The sequence below is a fragment of the Grammomys surdaster genome, unplaced genomic scaffold (genome assembly GCF_004785775.1).
Source record: "Grammomys surdaster isolate TR1022 unplaced genomic scaffold, NIH_TR_1.0 125833, whole genome shotgun sequence".
In the NCBI taxonomy this organism is placed as follows: Eukaryota; Metazoa; Chordata; class Mammalia; order Rodentia; family Muridae; genus Grammomys; species Grammomys surdaster.
In genome coordinates, this window is record NW_021620661.1 from 3,212,353 (window position 1) to 3,239,485 (window position 27,133).

Sequence of the window (27,133 nt, forward strand, 5' to 3'; positions counted from 1 at the left end):
CTGTTTGTTAGTCTATAGACCATTTGCCCTATTAAAATTTGTCTTGCTCATGCCTCCCTCCAGTGGTAAGCTAGGACAAAAGTAGTGGAAGGCCTGTTTGCTTTAAAATTGATTTTGTTCTTGTTCCAGATTGTTGAACCATTAAGAGAGAAAATCAGAGATTTGGAAAAAAGGTATGCACACATTTTTTGTTTTGGCTTTAAAAAAAAATGTCTTAGATGTATGACAGGAATTATTGGTGTTTAGAATGTCCCTCTCAGTTCATTATATAGGAAAGCTGCATATGAACTTAGAGGACATAAAAAATTCTCAAGAGATCTTATCCTTCTATAAGAAGCTAAGTTCTTAAAATCTGAATGTAGTGGTAGTGGTTTAGAGACAGGGCCTATTTTTATTGCTCAGATTCTCCTGGAGCTCACTGTGTCCTTACTGGCCTGGAGTTCACAGTCTTCCTACCTTAGTCTTCTAGATGTCTGAATTTACAAACATGTACTACCACACTAGGTCCTGGTTGTGGTATTTTAAAACATTTTCAAACCCTTTATCATTAAGGACTATTTCCTAAGAAAGCAATAGATTTCCTTTAGGAAAACAAAAGGGAAATTTTGTTTGTTTACTGTGATTTTGCTGAAGGCTAATGAGATCCTAAGGTTTTTTTTTTTTTTTTTTTTTTTTTTTTTTAATCCTTCTAAAATTAGGCCTGGGAGATACTTCAGTGGAAAGTGCTTACCCTGTGAGAATGAGGGCTGGAGTTACATGAAAATCCTTTAGATGTGCAGCTCCTGCCATGCTGCTGAGACAGTTGATTCTCCTGCCCCATTCTTTGGTTTCTCCTCATGATTACCCACCCCCATACACATTCCTTCTTCCCCACCCCACACTCTTTTGATTTTCTGTTGTTAATTTTTGGTAATGTACTGAGTCCCATTAGTGATTCTTGCTGGAATGTTGACTGATCTTGTTGGCTTGATCTTGTGCAATTAACCATAGCTGCTGTGAGTTCATGGTGCAGTGATCATGTTGTGTCCCCAAAAAAGCATTTCTCCTCCTCCTCTTCTTCCTCCTTTTCCTCCTCTTCCTCCCCCCCCCCCTCTGAGAGTCTTTCTACCACTTCTGCAATTCTAATGAGCCTTGGGGGTAGGGATGTGGGTTTGACAGTTAAGGCTGAGTACTAACCAGTCAGTTGTTCCCAGCACTTGGACAGCTTATGAGTCTGTGCATTAACTATTGCCAACTGCAACAGAGGTGACTCCGGCCAAGGTTAAGATAAGCTCTAATCTAAGGAATTTAGAAAAAGGAAGAGTTTATTTGGGTTTATAACTCTAGGGATAAGAATCCATGATGGCAACAAATGACAGACACAGCAGTAAGAACAGAAGTTAGTAACTTATATCTTAAACTTCAATCAAGAAGCAGAGAGAAGGAGGGAGGGAGGGAAGGAAGGAGAGAGGGAAGTGGTGTGTGTGTGTGTGTGTGTGTGTGTGTGTGTGTGTGTGTGAGAGAGAGAGAGAGAGAGAGAGAACTAGAAATGGTGTGTCTATTAACTCTCAGAACTTTGCTTTAGTGACATACCTCCTCCAGCAAGGCCATACCACCTAAACCTTCACAAACAGCACCAATAACTGGGAACCAAGAATTAACATGCAGGAGATTTCTCATTCTAAGCATCTTAGTACACTCCTTGGCCTACGTAATGCAAACTGAATTTTGTTGAACTTTAAAGGTCTCTGTAGTGTTTTACAGTCACAACACTGTTAAAAGGGCCATAATCTCTTCTTAGATTCCATGTAGTATCTTAATTACAGCCTCCTGTAAAATCAAAAAGTAAATTATATACCCCTAACATATAATGGCACAGAGGATACATTACTATTTTAAAATGGATGAAGGCATAGTGAGAAAATACTGGAGTAAAGCAAGACTGAAAACCATCAGGGCAAACTCCATATCCAGTAGTTCCATGTCCAAATTTTGAGACTTTAATTTTAAAGGGTTTAGATGACTCTGCCCCTCCAACTTTGATACCTCTCTTGGACTGGTTCAGTTTTCTGTATCGCACTTCCCTTGGCAGGTACCTCATGGCTCTGGTATCTCCAACAGAACCCAAAACTTTACTTTTACAACTTCATAAAATGACTTCTCAGGGCCTTTGCATAGAGACTTCCCTGACACTTGTTGACTGCCTTTGAAGGCTCTCTGAAACTGTGTTGGATGATTCTATAACCCCTTCATTCTTGATGCCTCTAAAGACAGCACGGTATGGAAAACATGGTCAAGTTCAGCTGCCCCTTGGGATGGACCCTGGCCCCCAGGAACCACAATACCATTAGTGTTTTTATTGCAGTTGCCTTTCAGAAGCAGAAAACACCTATGTTTTTTCCTTTTTTTGAAGCTGGAAGCTTGGCTGGGTGGAACCCACCCTTGAGTACACCCTTCCCATCCATTGTCCAGATCAAACTTCTCAATCGAGGCATTAGTCTTTTTAACGGTTGCTGCCTCTTTTCCACTAAGCTTTGACTGTACCATTTTAAGATTTTCAGTGTCCATTTTCTCTGAAAACTAAACAGTTTGTATTTTTTCTGCCTTGTTTGTTCTTTTCTATTGTAGACCTGCTTAAGACTGACTGCTAATAACCATGCTGCAGGATCTACAATAGGGCTGTCTTGACATCTCCTTTGCCAATAAAATAAGCCCTTTACTTTTAAGTTTACCATGGGCAAATTCTTAGAACAAGGACAAAAAGCTGTCACATTCTTTGCCATAATATCACAAAACAGTCTTTAACCCAGTTGTTCTTCTCTGAAGCCTTTTGAACTAGGCCTCTGCTGTCTGCATGACTCTCAGCATTGCTATTTTCCAACTGCCTACTATAATGGCCTTGGGTTTATTTTTGTATAGGGTGAGTTAATGATCTAATTTCATTCTTCTTCATGTAGAAAGTCTGTCTATTGAAGATGGTCTCTTTTCTCTGGTGTGCATTTTTTTTGACACCTTTGTTAAAAATAAGATGGCTATACTTTTGTGGCCTTGTATCAAAGTCCTTGATTCTATTCCATTGGTCTATGTGTCTGTTTTTGTACCAGTACCATTCTGTTTTTATTTCTATGGCTCTGTAGTGAAACTTAAAATCAGAAATGGTGATACTATTCAGGATTTCTTTGGCTGTCTGGGTCTTCGCTTCCATATGAATTTTAAGATCCTCCCACCCCCAAAATCTGGGAAGAACATCATTAGAATTTTCATCTGAGTTGCGTGGAATTTGTAGATTGCTTTTGGTAGAGTAGCCATGTTCACAGTATTATTAAGCCTGTCAGTCCATATGCATGGCAAGTGCACTGTTTAGTGGCTCTCTCACTTTCTTCAGCGTCTTAAAGTTCCTGTCATCGAGCTTTCCCCTGGTTAGCTTTATTCTGATTATTTTCTCAGTGTATTTGTCAATGGTATATAGAAATGCTACTGAGTTTTTAATTGTTGATTTTTGTGTCCTGCCTTTGCTTGAAAGTGTTTATCAGGTCTAAGGGTTTTCTAGTGAAGTCTTTAGGATCTTGTATCTTACAGTGATATCATCTGCTAAAAATGATACTTTGGCCTCTTTCTTTCCTGTTTGTTTCCCTTTTTCCTGCTTCTCTTGCCTTATTACTCTAGCTAAGATTTCCAGTGCTGCATTGAATTAAGAGTAGAGAAAGTGGACATTCCCTGTTTGTTCAGGCTTGAGTAGAATGCTTTGTTTCCCATTCAGCATTAGCTTTGTGTTTCACAGTCAGTCTTTATTTTGTTGAAATGAGTTCCTTATATTTTGAGTGTCTTCAGGACTTTTGACATGAAAGAATGTTGGATAAGTGTCAAAAGGCTTTTTTTTTTTTAACGTTTATGATCAAGTGATCTCTGTCCTCCCGTTCATTTATTGAATTTACATTTCTTATTGCATATTGATTACATTGATATGTGTATTGTCCCTTCCCTGAATCTCTGGAACTCTGGAATAAGCCTGACTTGACTGTGGTGAGTGATCTTTTTGATGTTCTTGAATTCCGTGTGTATCGTAAGGAGCTGTTGTCTTGTCCTCCCTCTAAGAACGGAATGGGCAGACTGTAAGGGGTCAGCAAACAAGGGGGATTTTATTTTGTAGAGGGGAGTGCCAATTTAAAAGGAACGGAGAATCTTAAGCTGTGGGTGGTGGCAGGATCCCTCAGCAACCATTGCAGGTTTGCTTTGACCTCTTTGTGAGTCTTTGACTGGCGACACCAACCAAGAAGTTGCTGAAAAGTGTTGCAGCTCTGCATTTGCAGCTGCCTCATCCAGCTGTTAACAGTGTGCCGAGAATCAAATCTGCAGAGGGCAAGAATGGCGTTAAGTAGTGACCTTACAGCAATGGTTCTCAGCATGTGTGTCATGACCCTTTGGAGTGGGCGTCAAATGACCTTTTCACAGGGGTCACCTGAGGCCATCAGGACCATCAGATGTTTATATTTATGAGTGAAATTACAATCATGAAGTAGCAACAAAAATAATTTTCTGATGGGGGTCACCACAACATGAACTCTTACGTTAATGAGTCACACTATTAGGAGGGTTGAGAACCACTGCCTTAGACTGTGGGGATGGTCTCCATATTGATTCCTTGCTAAAATAACTCTGCTTTCCTTGGTGAGTGAAGCCTGAGGGAAGAGCCTCCTCTCTGCACACAGTCTCAGTCTGTAGCTCATGTCCTGAGCCTGCACATTGGTTCCCATTTATTAATACTGATTTTGCAGTCATTCTTGGTGTTTTTTTGTGGTTCTAGTACCTTCCATAGAAATGAAGTCCTCGGATGTTCCATATATACGGCAGCATAGTACTGCTGCATAGAACCCTAGCGCTTAAGTCATGTCTACTGACCTGCTTTGGTCAGTGAGCGTGCTGTGCAAGTAGGAAGTAATAACAAGGGAAAAGTCTCCGTTTACTCGGTTCACTGAAGCACTTCTGATCTGCACTCAGTGGAACTCAGAGAGCCTGCCGCATGTTGTTGCTTAATTCATCTCTATTTCTTTAAATGTTCTTTGAATATACTACTTAATGATGCTTATTTTATTTTACTGTGATACAGAGGTTGAAACCCAGGGCCTTCTGCATGCACTGCAAGCACTCTGCTGCAAAGCTTCATTCTTAACCCGGTGGTAACTTAGACTTGTAATGAGAATGCTTTCTGTTCTTACAGGTGTGTCCTAAGATGTAAGGCTAAAGTCTAGGATGACTTTAAATAATTGATAAAGTGACAATTGGCACATCGTTGCTTTCTGGTGAGGTGATGTGTTCTGGATGTACACTGTTCAGGTCGGCTTCATTTCTAAAGTATACTCCTAGGAAAACAATTTTCCATTTCCTTCCTGAGACAGATACCATCAGCTTTCCCTCAGTGGGCTCTAGTTGGCTGTCCAGATTCTTAGGTTCCCATCACTTTCTACCAACTCTAGTTGGAAGATATTTGGGGAAGACTTCCATCGGTAGCGAACATGAACAGTTTTGTTGTTATTCCCCAATCTGGTGTAGTAACTATTGACATGACGTGCCCGTAGTGTTAATATCAGACTCCACCTGAGAGGACTCAAAGCATTGCTGTCTAGGGGGTCTAGATTAGGTTTGTTCTCTCTGCCCATTAAAGGATTTTAAGTCAGGGAAAATCTTGAGTGCAGCAGGTCTCAGCAGGGGAAATCTTAGGCATTATGGGTACATCAGGCACCTGTTACAGGAGAAAGGTAACACTCACTCTTGGGATTTACTTTACAGTCTTATGCTTCTGGTTCTCTGAACAATGTCTCTTTCCTCCCACTTTATCTTTCCAGTGTGTACCTGCCAACCTACTCCCCTGAGACAGAGAGAGTGCAATTCCTGGGTTGGGCCTATAATTCAACAATGGCTAAGATGCTAGCAGCCCTTGGTTTGCCCCAACACTGAAGAATGACAGCAAAGTAGAGTGGGTCTTGAAGAAGAAACCACAGGGAGGGAAGGAACCACCATGTCCAGTTCTGTCTGTATTCTTTCTGGCCTAGTAGAAGTTCTGCTGCTGCCAGCTTGTGGCTTCTAAGAGCTCCATCACCTCTTAGCCTGGAGGGTGGGAAAGGAAGGTGACCTGTGACCTGACTCAGAAACTGGAGAGAAATGGACAAGGTGCATGTAGATCACTTGACTTTTCTATTCCCAGCTCCAGTGCGCCTAAATGGAGGGGATGGTATAGCAGAGTCATTTGGCAAGTTGGGCATCTGTCCAGCCTTTCCAGGTCTGCCTTGGGGCAGAGGCCAGAGGCCTTTGTTTCTCACAGCACTGAGAACATTCCACATGTACTGGCTCTGAGCAGTACATGCCAAAGACAGTCTGTGACTGAGATGGTCCTGGAAGCAGGAAGTGCCGAGCTGCACAGAGCTGAGTGCCCAGGCTTGCTACCTTGTCTTATTAGCCCTTCCATCTGACTGTGTTTATAGTGTGCAAGGGAGCTTGCCTTTTTGAGAACATGGACTCTTTTCCTAGGGAAATTCTGTACTGTAAAAGAAAGATCTCTGCCTTCCTGCTTTTTGGGAACGGGCCTCTGTCTACTGGATGTGATGTTCAGCTCAGTGACCATTAACACGTGCCTTGTATACCAACTCTGCTTGCTGGGGACAAGGAGGTTCTTCCCTGTTAAAACAAGAACTATAAAGCTGCACAAAGATATTTAGAGCACTCAGCTCCTAACAGCATTAATAAGAGAGAACATTTAAGTCGGTATTCATCTCCTTTGGCTGCTTTTTATGCTAATTATGTTGTTCTCCTTCTGGGATGTCAGTGTGCACTGGGGACCGACCCATAGAGCCTTTGCAGGGCAGGAGGGCATTGGCAGAGCAAATGGCAGACAGAAAGTGCAGATGCCAAGTCACTGTGCCAGAGACGCTGGCAAGAAAGGAATAGCAGAAACTTCTAGAGTAGGAGACAGTTTCGTTCTGTTTCCTCACTGTCTTGAGTCACATTTCACATGGACCTGTGACTTCATAATGCTACTGTACTCTTGTGTGTGTGTGTGTCTGTGTGTGTGTGTGTGTGTGTGTGTGTGTGAGAGAGAGAGAGAGAGAGAGAGAGAGAGAGAGAGAGAGAGAGAGAGACTGACTGAGAGACTGACTGAGAGACTGACTGAGAGACTGACTCAGCTCTTTCTAGGGAAGGCAGTTTCTCACTGTCACGCTGGCCTGGAACTCTTGATCCTCTTGCCTCTGCCTCCCAGGCTGAGGATTAATGTGTGGTACCACCATGTCTCCTGCATTTCATATTTTGACCTGGCTGAATACATGTAGTGCTTCTCCTGACAGCCAGCAGCTTCTTTTACCTTCAGCCTGAGTCTCCAGTTAGAAACCTTAATCTAAACAGGGATAGGTAAGGAATGTCTTAAACTAGAACTACCCAGTGGCCTCTCTATTCCTTTGTGGAGGGGAAAGAATGGAAGCCTTATTCTGAGAGTAGATGGAAAAATAATACTCAACTGAGATATTTTAACAAAAAGATATATATGTATATACTTTTAAACAAGGTATCCCTTTATCTTTTTTTGCTGTCTTGAGTGTCCCTTTATTTTTATAGACAGCAAAAAAGATCAAATCTGCTTTTTGTGAAACATGTAGGGCTGGTGTATACCTCGGTGGAATGATGCTATTTCCTGCATGATTTGTCAAGTCAGACTTTGTCCACAAGATTCTGAGGAGTGCTCCCCTGTGCCATCTGTATAGAGCCCAGGGAGTGACCTGAGAAACACACTGAACTGACTTTTCCTTTTTGATCTCTTCATATTATAGTTTTACCCAGAAATATCCACCAGTAAAGTTTTTATCAGAAAAAGACCGGAAAAGGATTTTGGTAAGTTTGCATAATAGACTTATATTTATAATATTAAGAAATTTGTTTCATGTTGAGATTTCAATGCTGTCAAATTCTACCTCCTCAAGTATCCAGTTCTATGTTTTACATTTTGTTTGCATTGCCTTAATGGCATCACATACTGACAAGAAACTGTGTACCATTAATTCCCTTTCTCCTCCTGGTTTTCAACATCCACTGCTTTCTATTCCCAGGTCTTTGTCCCCTTTGAATCTTTCGTGTGAATGAAATGATGATACACTATGCCTTCTTGTGTTTAGCTTCTTCACTGAGGATACTGTTTTTAATATTTTTCCACTACCTTTTTTTCATGGCTGAACAATATTCTTTTGTATGGATGTGCCATATCCTTTTTTTTTTTTTTTGGTTTGGTTTGGTTTTTTGAGACAGGGTTTCTCTGTGTAGCCCCGGCTGTCCTGGAACTCACTCTGTAGACCAGGCTAGCCTCAAACTCTCGAACTCAGAAATCCACCTGCCTCTGCCTCCCAAGTGCTAGGATTAAAGGCGTGTGCCACCACCACCCAGCTGGATGTGCTATATCTTGTTCGTCCATCTCTCAGTTGATGGGCATTAGAGCTGTTTCTACTTTGAAGCTTTTGTGAATCATGTTGCTGTGAACATACATGATGTTATGTAGGCTTTTGGCTTCTTTCTTGTGTACTCGGGGATAAAAGGAATCCACATTGAAAAGGCCAAAATTAAACTATATATAGTCAAAGGTAACATGATCTTGTATTAAAAAGCTCAAAAAGAATCCCTTTAAATAAATTTCTAAAACTAACCAAAGAGTTCAAGGCTGAAGAATAACAGTTTATAAGGAGATCCTTGAAACGCCCCACCTGCAGCTTTTAACCTTTTCAGGTTCTTGGACCACATTGGTGAATATCCCGGGGGCTTTCCTGACTAAGAGTCTCCCTGTTAAATATTAACTCAAGCTCTCCAGGAAAAAAGATGAATCTTACAATTTCGTGGGAAGTTACCTAGAGATTTTACTGTTGTGTTTTTTTTTTTTAGTCACATCTTTATTGGGGTACCAGTCATAGACCATGTAATTCACTGTGGCTTCATCATATGGATAGGGTAATGCCACATTTTTCCAGTTGTGATGGGCCCTTTTACTCAGCATAATGTTTTAAATGTTTGTTCATCACGTATTAGAACCATTCTTGGGCTTATTGGCTGTTTTTGGATACTTATAAAAAGTTGATTGTTTTCCTTCTTACCATTGGATCATAATTGTGTTTTCTGTATATATCTGCAGGATCTTTACCACTTTTGATTGCATATTGTTTTCACATATTGTGAGTGATCTTTTCACTTTCTTGGTGGTGGTGTTTGAAGCACAAAAGTTTTATGTTGGTGTATTTTAAAAATTTTAACCAGAGAAGAATCAACCATGCATTTGGATAGACAAGAGAACTCTGCATGGGCTGTGACTCAAGCTAATGCTTTGGAAAAGTTCAGTACCCTCCACAATATCTAATAGCCACATAACAGTGCGGCCACCTGAGGGTGATCTCTGAGTCTCCTGTTCACCAAAAGAAATTTCTTCATCAGTTAAGCATGTTTACATGAACAGAAATGGCAGGAATAGAAATTTTGCTGGTAGATGTTTTAAAAGTACCAATAAATGCACACAAAAATTTGTAAGCAGTGGTAAAGGCCACAGACTTGGCAGGTAGCAATAAAAATATGCCTTTCTTACAATAAGATGTTTGTCCAGATAGTTGGCAAAGGAAGAGAGAGAGAGATCTGTTCTCCAGGCAGTTTCTGGCAAGTGTTTCCCTTCCCTAGATAAGGAGTAGGGCCTTTAGCTAGCAGGTAGATTTCAGTGCACCCTCCTCTCACTTAGCTCAGCTCACCTGTCATCTCAGGTCACCCCACCTCACTTATCTCACCTCACCTTAGCTCAGATCACCTCACTTAGCTCATTTTATAAGTTGCCCAGGCTAGCCTTTAACTTTTGATTCTCCTGTCTCAGCCTACCCAGTACTAGGATTGTGGGGAACATTGGTAAACTGATGTCCAAGTGGAGAAAGAACAGGACAGCATAGTGCCTGCTCTCACTATCTGCCTGCTGCGCTGGTGCTCTGCATTCTCATCTCCCATTCTCTGCCCAGAGGGAAGCCATCTTGTGCTTCCCCTTTACTCCATGGTAACATTCATTTTGTAGGAATTATTTTTTTCATTTTCAGAATATTTTTAAACATAATCAGCATGGCAGTCTGTGGTGATTAGGATTTAGGAAGCATATTGCTGCCGGTCCTCTATGCTGGCCCCTTTAGTGCTTCATTGGCTCTGGAGAGCTGCAGCCCTCATGTTTCTGTTCCTGAGTGGATGGAACCAGGCAGTGGAACATCACTTATGGATTTCTTCTAGAAAAACATCTGTGGTTCTCAGTTGTTCATAGAAATAATTGGGAAGATGTTAGCTTTGCATGGCATCTTTTTAAAGTATAACTGAGGTATCGTATACTTTTTTGCCAGTTAGCCAAGTCCTCTGTACTTTGCTGCTCACTTTAAGAAAGTGATCCTAAACACTAGCAGTAGTGGTTTTATAGCTGTGTCCCTCCACACCTGTAAGGGTGGTTTCTAGGGCCTCAGGGTAACAGAGTCTCGGGGTGCCCATACTTCGCTTTCTGCACGTCAGATTATCAGAAGACAGCTGTACCTAATACAATGTAAATTACGCTCAGATCACTCAGGGAAAGAGGTCAAGAAAAACACCTACAGTTTAGATACAGCCATCACAAACCACACTGTATTTTCAGTCTAGATCTGTTGAATCAATGGATATGGACCCTAAGAATATGGAGGGCAGATGTTGAGGATAGTCAGTATTTCTTCTGTGGTAAAGCAATTTTTGTATTGCATACCTTTGCTGATAGAGATGTTTGGAACCGAGTAGCTGTAGGGTTTTTTTTTTTCTGCTTTCTGAATATTGTCATGGTTGAAGATAGTTGAGCAGTATTCAGGTACTAAAGCTTCTTCTCTGGAGTGAGTATGTCAAGATGCTGCCATAACCTTTCCTGATTGCACCTTACCCACTGCCAGATTTTTAGTTGTGTGTGCATCAAAGCTGTGTCTCCTTGTCATCGGTCATCACTGTTTTTTTGGGGATGTCCCAATACAGATCACTGGAGGTGCAGGCTTTGTGGGCTCCCATCTGACTGACAAACTCATGATGGATGGCCATGAGGTGACTGTGGTGGACAACTTCTTCACAGGCAGGAAGAGAAATGTGGAACACTGGATCGGCCATGAGAACTTCGAGCTGATTAACCACGATGTGGTCGAGCCACTCTACATTGAAGGTGATGGTTGTCGCATTTTATTTTTGGAATGGTTTTATCATATATAAGATGCTATCCTAGTTTATGTAAGAAGAATGTTTGTTGCCAGGTGAATGCCTGCCGACTGTCATGTGGCTTCTAAGTCTTGAAATTGGTCTGTGGAAGTAGCACCTGTGAGGTACACAACATTATGGTCTGAATGTTTCATGTTGAGGTTCTAATTCCTAGGGCAGTGGTTCTAGAATGCAGGGCCTTTTTGAGATGGTCAGTTCATGATTTGTGCCCTTATAGTCCAAAACACTCTTTCACCCTTAGAACACAGTGAGACACGGTGAGAAGAGATCATTTAAACTAAGAAATTAGTTCTTCTCAGACCCCGTGTCTTTCAGCACCACTATCTCTGACTTCCTAGCCTCCAGTATAAATAGATTTCTTCTGTTTATAAGCCAGCATTGTATGGCATTTCATTACAGTAAGCTGAGTGAACTAAGACAACATCCTTGTTCTCTGATAAGACTGTTGCCTGATGCTTGCATGTCATTCCTTTTAGTATCTCATAAGAAGTTGGCTATTGTAAAATGGCCCGAAGATCCATCTGTAAAGCTTTGTCTTCCAGGGTGATTTTATTGGCAAGTACTGCCGGCCTTTGGGATTAGTAACACACAGAAGCCCTTAGGTCAGTGTTTCTCAATCAATGGGTCAGAGGTCAAATGACCCTTTCACAGGAGTTGCCTAAGACTGTCAGATGTTTATATTACAATTCATAATAGTAGCAAAATTACATTTTGAAGTAGCAACAAAAATTAATTTTATGGTTGGGGGTCACCACAACATGAGGAACTGTATTAAAGGGTTGCCAGATTAGGAAAGTTGAGAACTACTACCTCAGATTGTCAGTAGTATACTTTTAAAGGGAATTGTGGGATCTAGCTTATTCTCTTTCTCTGCTCCAGGATTTGTAATCAAATTATTTTGTCCCACTGTATACTTGTACTGTGCTCTATGTAGCCCCTTCCCAGAGGCCTCAATTCATGAAGACACCTGATTTTAGATGGTAGCTTCCAGAATAGTCAGCTAAGATAATGCTTTTCTTTTCTAAGTTAACTATCTTTGGTATTTTGAGACAGTTACAGAGCTATTCTTATAGCTTTTGAATAATAAAATCTTAGTTTTAAATGTATAAAGCCTTCAGGGAACCTGGCCACTTTACAAGATTACATTGGACAGGTGAACATTGGATCAACAAAAGAACTGGTCATAAGCTGTAGAAGCTGTAAGTGACTCCTTCTGTGGAAAGTGGATCTTTGCATAGGTGACTGAGAATCAAAGACTGGCTCTCAGTTTCAGTGGGGGCTATCCTTACAGTAGAAATCAAGAAGGACACAGACACATGGAGAGAAGGGCCTGTGAAGACACAGGCAGATTGCTAGTGTGCAGTCCCAGAGCACAAAAGGAAAGACTTGCTCTTGGAGCCTTAGCACATGGCCAGCCAGAACCTTGTGCTCAGGCATCTGGTTTCTAAAACCGTGTGAAAGCAAACATTTGGTGTTTTACCCCTTTCTTATGGGACATCAAAGGAAATGAGTTCAGGTCTTAGGTAATATTGAAAGCTTCTTCTGAAGTCCTCTGGTGTGCTAATGAGAACTGCCACTTAGGGAGGGGCCTAGCATCCTGCTCTTGTTAATCTAACAGTAGCACAGCAACTAAGTAGTGCCGCATTCCACTTCCCTTAACTGTTCAGGAACCCAGTCCATCTGGAGCCTGCCATAGTCAGGAGTCCTGCTTGGATTGTTGGAGTCCAAGGTTTCTGCAGCACACCCACCCACACCACCACACTACCGCCACCACTGAATGTCTTCACATTGTTGCCTGTGAAGCAGTGCATTGAAGCTGTACAACATTTATGTAGTCTTTTGTAAGATCCTCCTTGAGTGTTTTTCATAAATACCGTTGTTGGAATTTTATCTCAGTACAACAGTCTTAAGTGAGTTATACAAATGACACTCCATCTCCTTCATGTATAACTGACAAGACTGCTCCATGGTATGGTCAAGGGAATAGCCAGAGGCATCTAAAAGAGTTCAGAGCAGGAAAAGTAGTAGACAAATATGGCCAGCAAACGTGGAGAGGGATAGCTAGAGGAGCTTAAGATAGGGAGAAAGTAAGAAGAGCTAGGATGCTAACTTGGACTGAGGGATGCTGGTAGGCACCACAGGTAGCCACTTGTCCCTTCTGCCTTATGGAATTTGGGGTGGAGTTTCCTTTGAACCTGACAGTCAGAATTTGGTGGTTTGGTATCTCTCACTTCTATATTGAGTACTGTCTTTAGAAAAAGGTGTTAACAAATGCATTTTGCTAATTCCATACAAAACCAGTGTCTGTTAATTTCTTGGTTTCTAAAGAGGCAGGGCATGCTAACATCATCACGTAAGGAATCGAAATTGCCGTCTAGACCTGATTGTACACTGGTGAAATGGCAGCACCCAGAAAGCCAAGGCAGGAAGATTGTGAGTTTGATGCCAGCTTGTGTACATAGTAGGACATGTGTCTGGGGTAAAAGAATAAAGAATGAAAAATAATTTCAGATAGTTTATTTTTTCGTTTGCTTTATAGCACAAGTTCTTCATTACAGGTCTTGTAACTGTGGGTGGAGATTATCATCTTCCTCAAGCTCTCTGTAGCCTTTCAATTTATTAAAATCTTACATTTTAATTCAGTCTCATGGGGTTATTTTTACCCTTTGCTCTGTTTTTACTTTAAAGTGGTGACATCTCAAGATGATAGGACCATGTGATGTAACCCAGTGTTTAAAACATAGTCACAGTGTTCTTTGTTAACTACCCAGCCCCCACCCCAGTATCATTTTAAAGCACTTACTTGTTTGACTGGCCTGGGTTGGCTCATCTTGGAATTGACTGTAGTTCTTACAAAGCCATTGGGTCCCTACTCTACCCCTGGCTTCTTGTGAATGGCTGTAGGTCAGCTGAGGAAATGGTTGCTATATCCCAGCAGTAGGAGTTCCTGAAGTTGTCAGTCCCAGGACTCACCTCCAGGTGCAGCAAGGTATCTCTAAAAGACTTTCTGCTGCTTCCTCAAAGGCTGTAAGCCAACTGTGTGTAAAATGCAGACCCATATTAGATAGTCTAGGCATGCGTTCAGAGTTACCCATGTACCTGAAAGGCAGCAAGAGAAAGTGGGATAGTCCCGCAGGGAGACTGGATGAAGAACTGTCATAAGGAGGCCTGCCAAGGAATCTTTAAGGGGAGCCACACAAATGGTCCACAGCCTTGGTCCTCTGCTGAGATCTTGAGAGCCCACCATTGTCATTCAGATTGGGACAACTGAAGGTATTTCTTCACTTTGTGGCTTAAAGCCTGGGTGCCAAACCTATTGTTCCTTCAGGATTTAGTAATTTTGTTCTTTCCATTTCTGGCTCATCCTTCCTAGCAGACAGTACCTGTTTCATCCAGCAGCAGCAGAAAACACATTCTTTACAAGCTCACTCAGTGTGCAGTGAGACGACACTGAAAGTAAACCCGGCAGAGCGATGACATGGGAAGCTAGTGTCTCAAAGATGAATGACCCATGTCTTCATCATGTGGGCATTTAACTGGAGTTGGAGAGATAGCCTAGTGAGTAAGAGTGTTTGCTCTGGAATCCTGAGGACCTGGGTGTCCTCAGGTCATACGCCTCTGCCCCCAGGGTTTGGAGTGGAGACAGACAGATCCCTAAAGCTCACTGTCCAGGCAGCTTAGCCCAAACAGTCAGAGACCCTAACATAAAGCAATAAGGTAAAGCATGGTGTAGGAAGACATGCTAGGACCTGATCTGGCTTCTGTATGCACACATACAATTTGCACACTCATGTTTGTGTATTACATGCAACAGCCATACAAGTTGATCGTATTAAACAAAAATTAGTTTCTTATTTATATATAATTGGTAAAGAACTAAAGGGAAGACAAATACTTTTTCTTTTACAAAAGGTTATTTATTCTTTCCTAGTGATGAAAGTAAAGACTATCTGTTAAAAGAAATTTGGAAACCTATCAAAAGCTAAGGAAAAAACTATCCTGAATCCTCATTTCAGAAATGAATCTATTAATGTTAGCATCTAACCATTCTTCTAAAAGCTGGTGTAATGGGCAGTGAAATTGCCTAGTTCTCATTTATGCAAAATTAAAAATAAATGTTGTAAACTGTCTCTTGCATTCCAGTCCCAACTGGACTTTGGAAACTTCTGTGTCTGTTAGTGACCAGCTAATAATATAAATGGATATTTCATGCCTGTCCTTTCTTCAGAAAGTAGCCTATGACATAGGTCTGCATCTCATTTTCTTCCAAGGGCTTTCATACATAGAAAGCTACTTAGTTTTTAAAGTAGGTGCTTAAAGTGTTCTGTTGTGTAGCCTTACTACATCTCTCTATAAAAACAGACTTCTCCCACCTCAGTGTTATTACAAAGTCTCATCATGTGAACATAGTACAGCCGTTTTCTCTTTGTTGGACATTAGATTGTTGGCAGTTGAAGCTGTCAGAAACCTGCTTCAGAACGGCATCCTTTGTACCTCTGGAATAGTCCTAGGATTCTGTTTAGGTTCCTGAGGCAAAGAGCCTGGACTTTGCTAGAAGCTCTTCCATTTTGGAATTAGAGAACAGCACTTGTGCACTGCCCAAAAAGCAGCAGCATCCATGAAAGAGCATGGGAGAGAAGGGGCAAGAGTGACTGGCAGCACTTAATACCAACACTGTCTGCTCTGCAAGCTCAACCTTCCCTATGCTCATGCGATAGAGGAAAGGAGCTACTTCTCAAGGGCACTCAGGGTGAAAAGTAGGCTTGGGAAAGTGTTTGCAGAGGGACCTGGCTTCTTGGTGATAAAAGCATTAGGGACATGTTTTGCTCATAAGAATATTTTAGGTAATTATATTTGTGAATTAATGTCTCAACTTTGATTTCACATTCAAGTATGAAAATATACTGAAGGAGGTGGTAGATCCCAGATGCCCTGTCTGTTTCATTTGCAACAGAGGACTTCATGCAGAGAGCGCATTGTGGACACATGAGGAAGAGAGCCTTGGAAAGCCCAGCCTCAGCCGCAGGCTCAGGCAGGCCCCTGGCATGTGCAGCCTTCATATAAAGTTCTGTTTGATAGGAATCAAGGCATAATCCCACTCATTGATCCTGTTTCTCACTGTAAATGCTGTTGTCAAGGATGGGGCTACACTGTTGAACTCCGTGTTGTGAGCACATTCAGAACAGCACTCCCCCTACCCCTCACCCCTAAACCCCCAGTGCCCATGCTAGTTGTTTTTTTGTCAGCTTGATAGAAGCTAGAGTGGTTTGTGAAGAGGGAACCTCACCTGAGAAAATACCCCAGCAAATTGGCCTGTGGGTATTTTCTTGATTGGTGATTAATGTTGTAAAAGTCCAGCTTATTGTGAGCAGTCCTGTCCCTGGGCTGCTGGGCCTAGGTGCTGTAAGAAAGCAAGCTGAGTGAGTCACGAAGAGGAGCAAGCCACTTTAAGCACTATTCCTCCATGGCCTGTGTATCAGTTACTCTCTCCAGGTTCCTGTCTTGAATTCCTGCCCTGCCTTCCTTCAGTGATGGACTGTGGTGTGGAAGTATAAGATAAAATAAACCTTTTCCTTCTCAAGTTGCTTTTGGTCATAGTGTTTTATACAGCCATAGAAACCCCAGCTAAGACAGTATCCATGGAGGATGGTTCCAGATAACCATGAATACAGCAGCCACAGATTCTCAAGTCCCACACAGAGGCTGTGCATACTCATTTGGCACTTAGTATGATACACACTATGATTACTGTGAGTCAGTTGCTGTAATGGAATCATAGCAGGGAAAGGCTTCATGTATTCAGTGCAGATGCAGTCGTGGGGATAGCTTTAATCTATGGTTGTCCTCATTTGTGGATATAGAACCTGTGGAAATGAGGCTATGTTTCTGCCACGCCTTTGACTTGGAGTGTTGAAAAGAGAGCTTCCCTCATGCACACATTCACAGAGCGACTCCTAGTCTTCAGTGTCGTGGTGTAATCCTTAACTAGTGTGTACCTGTCTTGCTCTTACAGCATGGCCACTATCTCAGAGGAACCGTAATGCCACCAGGGACAGTAGGCACTTCAGCACAGTCTGAGGAGCATGTTATTCTGCAGTTGGCTGCATAAGGATCTGTCTCTGGGGAGAGATAATGCCTGAGTCTCTGGTGACTTCTGAAAATGGCTCTGGGTCCTCTCAGGTGTTCTTTGAGATGCACAGTGTCTCTTCTTTCTTCTGCACGACATGCAGGAAGCTCCTTCTGTTGCCGTTTGTTTCGCCCATCCCCTGGCAACCTCAGTGCCCTCCTGCTCTACTCTTCCCAGCCTAACCCTTTGGGAGGCAGGCCTGATGATCAGAGGTCTCTCAGGAATTTTTTTCTTCAGGTTCTTAGCTTTGTAAATGCAAAGGGGTCAGGGCACTGGCAGCCCACATCCAGAGACAACATAGAGCGGTGGGTTGAGTGGGTGAGTTGGCAGGCCACTCCCCACTTCCAACCCGAGTGTCGTGCTCATTTTTACTATGCTTTGAATGCACAGCTAACATGTTTTAGGCTTTTTCACTGGACGTTGGGTGTTAATAACTTTGTAGCTTCATTTACATTCCAGAGCCGGCTATTAATATTACTTGTGGCATTTCACATTGGTACTTGTTTGCTCCTACTCTGAAGTTTCCTTCTCTTCCTAATTCCTTAGCAGATTAAGTAAGTCAACAGAGTCTGTGCAATGCCCTTTTTAGGATAGGAGCAGGGGTGCTGCAGACACTGAGTGGCAGAGTACATTTGCACAGGGAAGTGGGCTGTGTGGAACCTGGATTTTCATGCAGTTTTCAGGTTCTCCTTAAGTGGGCCACTGCATCTAAGTCCTGCTTAATCAGAGGTCCCGATGTAACTGTGCAGGACACTCCTCATCTTTCCAGGAAAATCTGGAGGCCTAACCTGTCAAATGGCAGAAAAATAAACCAGATAAGGTTTCTTTGGGGTGTGAGGAAAAGACTCAATTTATGTCTCAGATCTCCACTCTCTTAACTTTGCAGTTCCCAGAGCCCTGGGCTGAAGCACTGTGGAGGACTATTTGTTTTCTGTTGACTGTATTCAGGACCACCAAGGGGTTATGTTGATCCCTGCAGTGGAGCTTGGAACTCTGCATTTGTAGTCTGAGGTCACTGCTGTGTGGAGATGGGAAAACAAACTACAGTGCCCAAGTAGCTTGTTGATTGCTAGACAGGTCAGATGACAGTCGAAGTCACTGGCTTGCAGCAGGAGTGGCCAGCCACAAGAGGGATTATATCTGACTAAGGGCAGCAGGAAGTTTCGCGTACAAACTGGCATCAGGGTGAGCCTTGAAGAAAGCTGGGCTGGAGTGACAGGAAGGAGGGCAGCTTCATGACTTCAGTTTGATATCAGAGTAATTGCTTTGGGCTCAAAAGATACACACTCCCTCTTAGTTTCCCTGGCACCGCCCTCTTAGGACATGGTTTTACACAGCCCAGGCTAACTTTAATTTCTTTCTATAGCTGAGGTACACACTGATAATCCAGGTCTTTGGGAGTTACAGGCAGGAGGATCAGAAGTTCAAGGTCCTGAGCTGCACTAGACTCTGTCAAAAACAAACAAACAAACACACCTTCCATAGACAAACAAACAAATGAAACATCACATTTATAATGAATCTGAGGTGCTTCTGGCAGTGCTTGCCCATGTGTTGTCATGCAGCCTCACTGTAGCCTTGATCTGAATACACAGCATGCGCATTGCACTGCAATGCCAGCTATCTCAGCTGATGCTCAGATTTGAGATTATTGTATGCTATGAACTATGTTTCTTTTACTGTTCAGTTTTCTACTTTTATGGCATAATATTTTTCTATCCCCAGTACAGAGTTATCAAATATTATGGGTTATAATAGAATGCTTGATTTTAAAAATTGCTATATGGGTTGCTGTGTGTGTATATTTATATATACAGTTCTATATACTTATCTGTAAATATATAACATACATTGTATATTTAAGTACATTTTGACTTAGAGTCAAGCCAGAGTTTCCAAAAGTTTCTGAAATGTATTAAGCACACTCTACTGTTTGTACTACACACTTACATGAAGTGATGTTCTCAGCATTGACAGTCTGAAGTCAGAATCTCCATCAACTCTGTAAAACATTGAAGGTGCTTTTGCCCCACACTAGCAATATTCAGTAGATAAGCGCATTCATCTTAGATTAGCTTTTATTTTCAATAAATGCTATAATCACACATGTATTAAAGAATTTTCTAAAAATAAATTTATTTGTGATGTATTGTTAGTGTTTGAGTTGTTTGAAGTTGCTAAGAATGTGATTGGTTTTCAAACGGAACAATATATCAGCCAGTAGAATTTCAGTGTAAGGCAAACTGGCACTGTTGCTTTGCAGTGTAGTGCCCAAGAGCTTATGATTTAGAAACAAAAACACTTTTCTTGGGAATGACATTCTTCTCTTTTGTTTGCTTTAGTTGACCAGATATACCATCTGGCATCTCCAGCCTCCCCACCAAACTACATGTACAACCCCATCAAGACACTGAAGACGAATACAATTGGAACACTAAACATGTTGGGTCAGTAAGTTGTCCTTTTTCTTTTTTTCTTTTCTGTCCTCTTTGTGGAAATATTTTAAGAGATTTCAAAAGTGCACAGTAGTGGGACCTCCCACCCATAATTATATTCCAAGATCTCTGTGATTCCCTAAAGTCAGATTGTACCAAATCCTGTCACTAAATGTCTTCTCCATCTTAAGTCAGCACTTGAAACCTGTGTACTTAGCTTTTACACCAGTAGAGCTAGTATGTCTTTCTTTTTCCTTTATATCTACCCCAATATAACATTCATTCTTAGTGTAGATCTTTCCACCCTTGGCATTATTATTTTTCTTCTTGAATTGAGAACATCTACTTTTCATCTGAAGGAAGGAAGCACTTCCCTGGCGTCTTGTTGACTTGAGTCACAGAGAGTCACTGCTCTTAGGTCTTTGGGATATTACTAAGTTCTTAACTTAAACATGATTCTTTTGATGCCATAAAAGTCAGTCCTTGATATGGACAGTGACTAACAAGAGGGGAGTATATACCACAAGAATATGTCTGACAAGGGACAAATGGGTAATTCATACCACGGGCAGGATAAAGCAGGATGGTACCCGTTAAATATGTTATTTATAACAGTGCACAGATACCAACTATTTTGGTGACTTCAAGATTTTTGGATTGATATTGAGTATCTACACTGGCAATTGAAACTTGCTCAGTTCTGTGGTTGGATGGTCTGCTGGTTTGATTATGGCGTTTGCACCCTCTTCCACTCTCTGTGGATACTGTTCAGTAGTTTCACAGTATGATTTTTTGACATGGGGAAGGCACCTTTCTTTCTTGAATTGTAGTAACCAGTCTTCCAATGGTTCTTGTCAGTTCCTAGGGAGTGGGACAGGTACTTAATTCAAGGGCCAGCTTGTTTCCTTTTGTCTCTGAAGCTAGTCACCAGCATCTAGGATTATTGGGAGAGACGAGCAGAGGAGTGCTGGTGGCCCTGGTCCAGGGATGGGTAGTGTAGCCTTACACTTGGAAGGGGTTGGGGAGATGGGGCCTGCATGGGAGTTTTGGAGACTGAGTTCCTGCTCAAACTAACCTGAGGATTTCACATTAGAATTAGGAGGTGAAAGGGGAAGTATGAAGAAAGGTGGCCACATGCAGAGTCATGTGCTGCATGCCCTAGAAGGAGATTGTGTATTTGGGGATCGTGACTTACGTCCTTATGTGTAGTTTAGACTTATGTGTGTTTTGGTGATTTGCAAAGTGTAAGGAAGAAGCCACATTTTAATGTTGAGTGGCAAAAATAGGACTTAATAAAATGTTTAAAACAGGTTGTATGGCTACATCTGAAAACAGCCCTGATCTTAATTTAGGCGAAGCATGAATCAAGGGTCTGAAAGAGCTGGAGGTTGGTTTCAAGTCTCGTAGGCTGAATGTTTTGGGGGAATTTCTTGCTAAGATCTGCAGGGGATGAGAAGCAGTGTGATAATTAGGCAAGTAGGCAGGTCTATGAGGAGCAGACTCTGTGATTACAGAGACCAAGAATCCCCAGCATTTGCTTTTGGCACATTGGAGACCCAGGAAAGCCTGTGGTGTATATGGTACAGAGTCCTGAGAACTGGAGAATAGTGACATTTTCAGCCTTGGCCTTTGCCTTAGCTTTCCTGTTTCTATATGAAACACCATGACCGAAAGCAAGTTGAGAAGGAAAGTTTTTATGTGGCTTATGCAGGAACTCAAACAGAACAGGAATCTAGAGGCATGAGCTGATGGAGAGACCATGGAGGGGTGCTGTTTACTGGTGTGCTCTTTATGGCTTATGTAACCTGCTTTCCTATAGAACCCAGAATCACCAGGCCAGGGGTGGCACCATCCACAATGGACTGGCCCCCACCCATCAATCAATAAGATGCTCTGACTGGAGTCGGCATCACAGTGCCGTCGTGGTCTCTTATCTAGTTGTACCATTGGGGTGCTGTGTGGAGGGGAGAGAGCAGGAGCTTCCTATGTGCATTTGAATTTGTACATACAGTTATCTCAAAATCAAAAGGGTTTAAAACAAACAAACAAACAAACAAAGAAAACTAAGAAAAAAAACCCTCAGGATCTTTCATTGCAGCTACTGCGTAAGACTACAGTACTGCATCATAAAGTCTGAGGACATAGGTGTTCAGGAGGTAGCATCTGACACAACCTCAGGATAGTGTTTTCTTGTTAAACACATAGGAGTGAGCAGTCTCTGTCCTCACCTTCGGAGCAGCCCCTGCTCTCACTCTTTGATTCCTTCCTTTCAGTTTGTTACTAAAAGGTATTGCCATCCAGTGTCTAGCACATGCTGGTGAAGCTGCCTATAATTGATCTACACCAGCCCAGTTGTCTCATTATCTTTTCCCCCTTGTTTCATTCTTCACATTCAACTTCCTGCTTCCTTCCCTAGTTGCTGATACACTTACACCCCTGTCTTTCTCCCACTGTTGCCCTTCAGCCTACTTTCCCAGCACTGGCCTCAGGCCATGGATGCATGCTTGTTCTGTCCCACTTGGCTGTAGTTCTTGGGCAGCAGTATGGACTTCTGTTCCATGCCAGGGCCAGATCCTCTCATTGTCCTGGTGTGCAGTAGTGGGCTACAGTGGGCTGTATCAGAGTTAAGTGAAGGTGATGGGCTTCTCCACTATATGTTGGAAGTGTAGGAAAAGTTTGGAGGACTTTCCATGTTTGCTTGACCCCACACTTAGTAATGGTCTAGTTCTATATGTGGGTGATGAGTGTAGGATTGTGGTTTGGGGCAGGACTGGGCATTATAGTGGCTGCATTCTAGAAGGTGCCTGTATGTGGAACCTGGAAGACAGAAGAAGGATACAAGTAGTTGCCCAGGTAGGGTATGCAGAAGAGGTGGTAGGTGTGCCATTTGGTAAGATGAGAAACAGTTGGGAGAGGTTATCTTGCTGGGTAACCGGCCAGTGTGGTTACTTAATAAAATATGGGAAAGCCACAAAAGATGATTCAGAGGAAACAGTATTCCAAATATAACAGGATTGATATGCATATGAACTCATAGAGACTGTGGCAGCATCCTCAGGGCCTGTACAGGTTCAGTACAGACAGGGTTCCAGCACTGAGCTCCCACCCCAACCAGGAACTGACATCTAACTGACATCTGCTTGCAAAGAAAATTTACTTTTCTCCAATGGATTCTCGCTAGATATATTAACCACATTTAAAGGTAGACCCAAAGCCCTACAGAGAAGGTCAACACAAAATTAACTCAGGGGTATTTTTGTAGACTTTTTGTTTAATATTTTGTTTGGACATTTTATGTTTTACATGTCTTTTGCTTGTGTATTATTTCCAGTTTTCTGTTCATATTGGTTTTGTTTTTGTGTCAATATCTGTGTATTTTCTTTTTTAGATTCTTGTTTGTTTGCTATTCATTTGCTTGCTTTGTTTTTTTAAAGACACAGAGAAACAGATGAATGGGACAGGTGGGGAAGAGCTGGGGGATTTGGGGAAGGGGAATCATGATCAGAATATATTGCGTGAATAAAAAATTGTTTTTCAATTAAAAAATTATGTGAGGTAGCATTTTGGGGCATAGAGTCTGTGCAAAGCTCCTTGGAATCACACTGTGCTCAACAGAGGCTGGGATCTGGCCCTGTTCGCAGCTACCATGTTTCACCTAAATATTGCTCATTTGAAGGGCTCATTTACAGTTTTCTTGTTTTTTTTTTTTTTTCTTCATGTTCAATGGCAGATGGACTAGGAGTAGATAATTTGGTAGATACTAAGGCACCTACAGTACTAAAACATTGCTTAAATTGACCACACACACAAATGTGCCTGCCTGCAGTGTAAATTGACAGATTCCCTTATGATTTACACTTTCTACAGGACTGGCAAAGCGCGTGGGTGCCCGTCTGCTCCTGGCCTCCACGTCTGAGGTATATGGAGGTGAGTGGTGGAGCCCCTGAAAGAAGCCAACCAACCCATGGGACTGTTTGTATCATGTCGTAGGCAAGAGGGAACCAGAGTTCAGGATTCCACTTAGAGGACCCAGCCTGTTGACACAGCCTCTTATTTTGCTGTTACTCTGAGACCTGGGTCAGGTCAGCTGGCCAATAATGATGAGGTTTTCATGATTCCGTAGAGGTGGACTTTTTCCTATTTGCTCTGAAAGCATCTCAGAGATTATCAACGTGAAGTTGCGTTTGTCCCTTTTGATGGCGCAATTCTTCAGCGATTTCAGTGAATATGGTGACCTGAGAGCTAGGTAGTGACATGTGATGTGCTCATTTCCTCTCCTGCTACAGCAAGATTGCTGAAGGAGCCAGTGAAGACAGTACCAGCCACCACCAGGTCACATTTTACCTACCCACCACCACCATGGTCCCTCCTGACCTACTCAGTATCCAGGAACTTGGAGTGGATTTTTAATTCTTGTCTGGTTCATACTCAGTCCAAAAACCAGCTGGCTGCAGGGTATGGATGAACCTCCTCGCTGGTACAGTGAAGAACCAGACCCTGCCATGATGTACTTTTTCCTCTTTTTACATTATTCTTCTGGACAAGGGAAATGAGATGTTAAAGATGTTAAGATGTAAAATTGGAAGAGACCATTTTTGAAGTAAGTGTGCCAAGTAGTAAAACATGACAACACAAATTATACAGAGAGTCGTCGTAACTGCCATGAAAGTGTAACACATTCTCCTCTTCTTTGCGTTTTTTGACAATTAAAAGGGCAAAGCAGGTGCCCTCGCCCCCACCCTGTTCACTGTCTAAAAGGCACAGTAACAGCTTTCCTTTCTTGCCAGAATTTATTTGTATATTTGGTAAGAGCTGCTGTCTTTAGGAGTTTTAAGTAATGAGGGTGGTGTGATTCCTGTGGTTTGGTACTTTCTGCACCAGTGCTGCTGGAACACTGGGGCGTTGTGAAGCATCTGCCTTCCTGTGCAGCATCACAAAATGCTTATGAGGAGGGTAAGGATTAGAAAACTTTTTCTTGTTTTATTTTGTCTTTTGAAACTGAATGTAGCACAGGCTGGGCTCCAGTTTACTATGTAGCCTAGGTTGGTTTCCACTTGTGGTCCCCTGCCTCAGCTTTCCAAGTTCTGAGACTATAGATGTTCACTGACACACCTGACTTTGGAAATAATTTCTACCAGACCTTTATGTATGTGGACACATACAGATGCTCACTGATAAAAGCATGAATACGTATAGGTATTCCACATGTGGGTAGGTACACATGTATTTGTAATGGGCAGAGAATAACTTTCGAGTCTGGTTCACCTATGTCTAGAGCACACCAAGTAGGGTAGGGAAACTGGCCAGTGAATCCCTGGAATCTACCAGTCTTTGCCTACTCAGTACTGAGGTTACAAACTGGGTACCACTGTACTGAGCCTTATTTTCTTTTTTAGTTGGTTCTGGGGATAGAACTTGATCCTTGTGATCCATAGTTAATACTTTATGGAGTCACCTTCTCAATCCTGGCCCTTTACTTCTGTAGCCCCTCCACACCCCCAATAACCCCACCTCCATGGTTTTCTGAGATAATTTTGAGAAGGAGATTTCTGAGAAACTTGACTCCCTGGGCGTTCCAGTCCAGAATGGCAGGCACCAAGACTGAATTGCTTATACTTGGCTTTCTTGTGTGGCAGAAATATATGACTGTCTTTTTTGGGATCTGACCTGTCAGAAGCTAGGAAAAAGCCTGATGTTGGTCATATCTTTGTGTGTGTAAATCATTAGTATTTGTTTTAGGGAGTCTTTGCCTTAGACCTCTTCTCTCATGTGTAACGTTGCTCTTACTGGGGAATTTTCCCTCACAGGCCTTGCTCTGCACTGTACGTGACTGCAGAGTTGTAGCTGTTTATTAAAGGCTTGGCTGGCTCAGATGCATGTGCCAAGGGTCCACCCACATATGTTCCCCTCCCTTACCCCCACAAGCCGTCAAACCCTGTGCCAAATAAATTGGCTGTGAATTTATAACACAGAGTTGCTGTATGTTTGTCCATATTTCTTGGGAGAAATTTATACGTTTTATAGCATGGTTGGACATGTACATATATGTAGGGAGAGCACCAGATGCCTGGAACCTAGGAAGGAGGGGCACAGAGCTCTGAGCTTCCCTCACTGGTGTTTCTCTCGGTTTTTAAATGTTTAAATAGGTCCATCCTAAATAAACATTGTTTCTGGTAATGAACTAAGGGCCGGTTGGAGGATATAAATTAAGCCTCATTTTCTCCTGCTTACTCATAGATCCTGAGGTCCACCCTCAAGGTGAGGACTACTGGGGCCATGTGAATCCCATCGGACCTCGAGCCTGCTATGATGAGGGCAAACGTGTTGCAGAGACCATGTGCTATGCCTACATGAAGCAGGTATTGGGGCGTACCACAGGGCACTGTACACAGATGTGGATGCTTACTGTACAGGAAGAAACCCCAGGGCTTGACGCCTGCCAGTGGGTGTTGGGAAGACCTGGTGTGTACTGTCACAGATGAATGCTGTTACCAGCCATTTCTACATATCTTCTTGTTTTCAAAATGATATGAACACGTTTCCAGTACTGTGAGAGGGCGGGGACAGCATGCTTCCCTACTGTCATTGTCCACCATCGGCTAACGTCTGCCTCTTTTTCCAAGGCCTCCAAGTTGGTGTGGTTCATTTCTAACATTTATTTATTATGTGGATGTGTGTATTTATGTTCCTGAGTGTGGGTACATTTCATGTTTGTGGAGGTACTGGGGAACTTGTAGATCACCTGGTCTTTGGTAGCCAGCTTGCTCAAAAATCCTGTTTCCTCCTGCTGTGTGCTAAGATTACAAGTGGGCTGCCATTCACATCTGGCTTTTATGTTGGGCCAGGGGCTCTGGACTTTATCCTTGTACAGCATGCACTTTACCTAGCCACCTCCCTAGCCATCATAGATTTTAAAAATCATCCTCTCTGAGGTCCATATTATATTTTATATGTTTCCCTCTCTTTTCTACATGCTTTCTTATTCATTGTTACACTAGGTAATTCCATCATGGGTGTTTTATCATTTCACCCACAGACCAAGAGGCCAAGGTTCCCACACTGCCTCTACCATAACATGAGTTGGAGATGGGTGAGCACTCAGTTCTTACCTCTGGCCTCTGATAGGGGCTTGTAGCTTTGGGCTGTTGCCTTGGGGAGTACAGTAGAAGGCAGGTTGTTTGGCCAGGTCAAAGCCCTGTGCTATTCCATTTTATTTTTTTCACTAATTTGTTTGTGCTTGGGACCAGCACTCTCTGGTTCTCAGGAACTTGTCTTCCCTTCCTCCCTCCCTCCCTCCCCCCCTCCCCCCCCCCCCCCCCCCCCCCCC

At 42.5% G+C, this 27,133-nt stretch overlaps 1 protein-coding gene across 2 annotated transcripts in view; it reads left to right on the forward strand.

Moving 5' to 3' along the window:
* Uxs1 (UDP-glucuronate decarboxylase 1) overlaps positions 1 to 27,133 on the forward strand; it is a 69,795-nt gene that overhangs the window by 19,737 nt on the left and 22,925 nt on the right. For both annotated transcript variants that reach the window (XM_028789439.1, XM_028789441.1), the window contains exons 4-9: positions 130 to 173; positions 7,797 to 7,857; positions 11,011 to 11,191; positions 19,714 to 19,818; positions 23,674 to 23,733; positions 26,044 to 26,165. In XM_028789439.1, the coding sequence (XP_028645272.1) occupies positions 130 to 173; positions 7,797 to 7,857; positions 11,011 to 11,191; positions 19,714 to 19,818; positions 23,674 to 23,733; positions 26,044 to 26,165 (573 nt within the window). The remainder of the gene's footprint in view (positions 1 to 129; positions 174 to 7,796; positions 7,858 to 11,010; positions 11,192 to 19,713; positions 19,819 to 23,673; positions 23,734 to 26,043; positions 26,166 to 27,133) is intronic.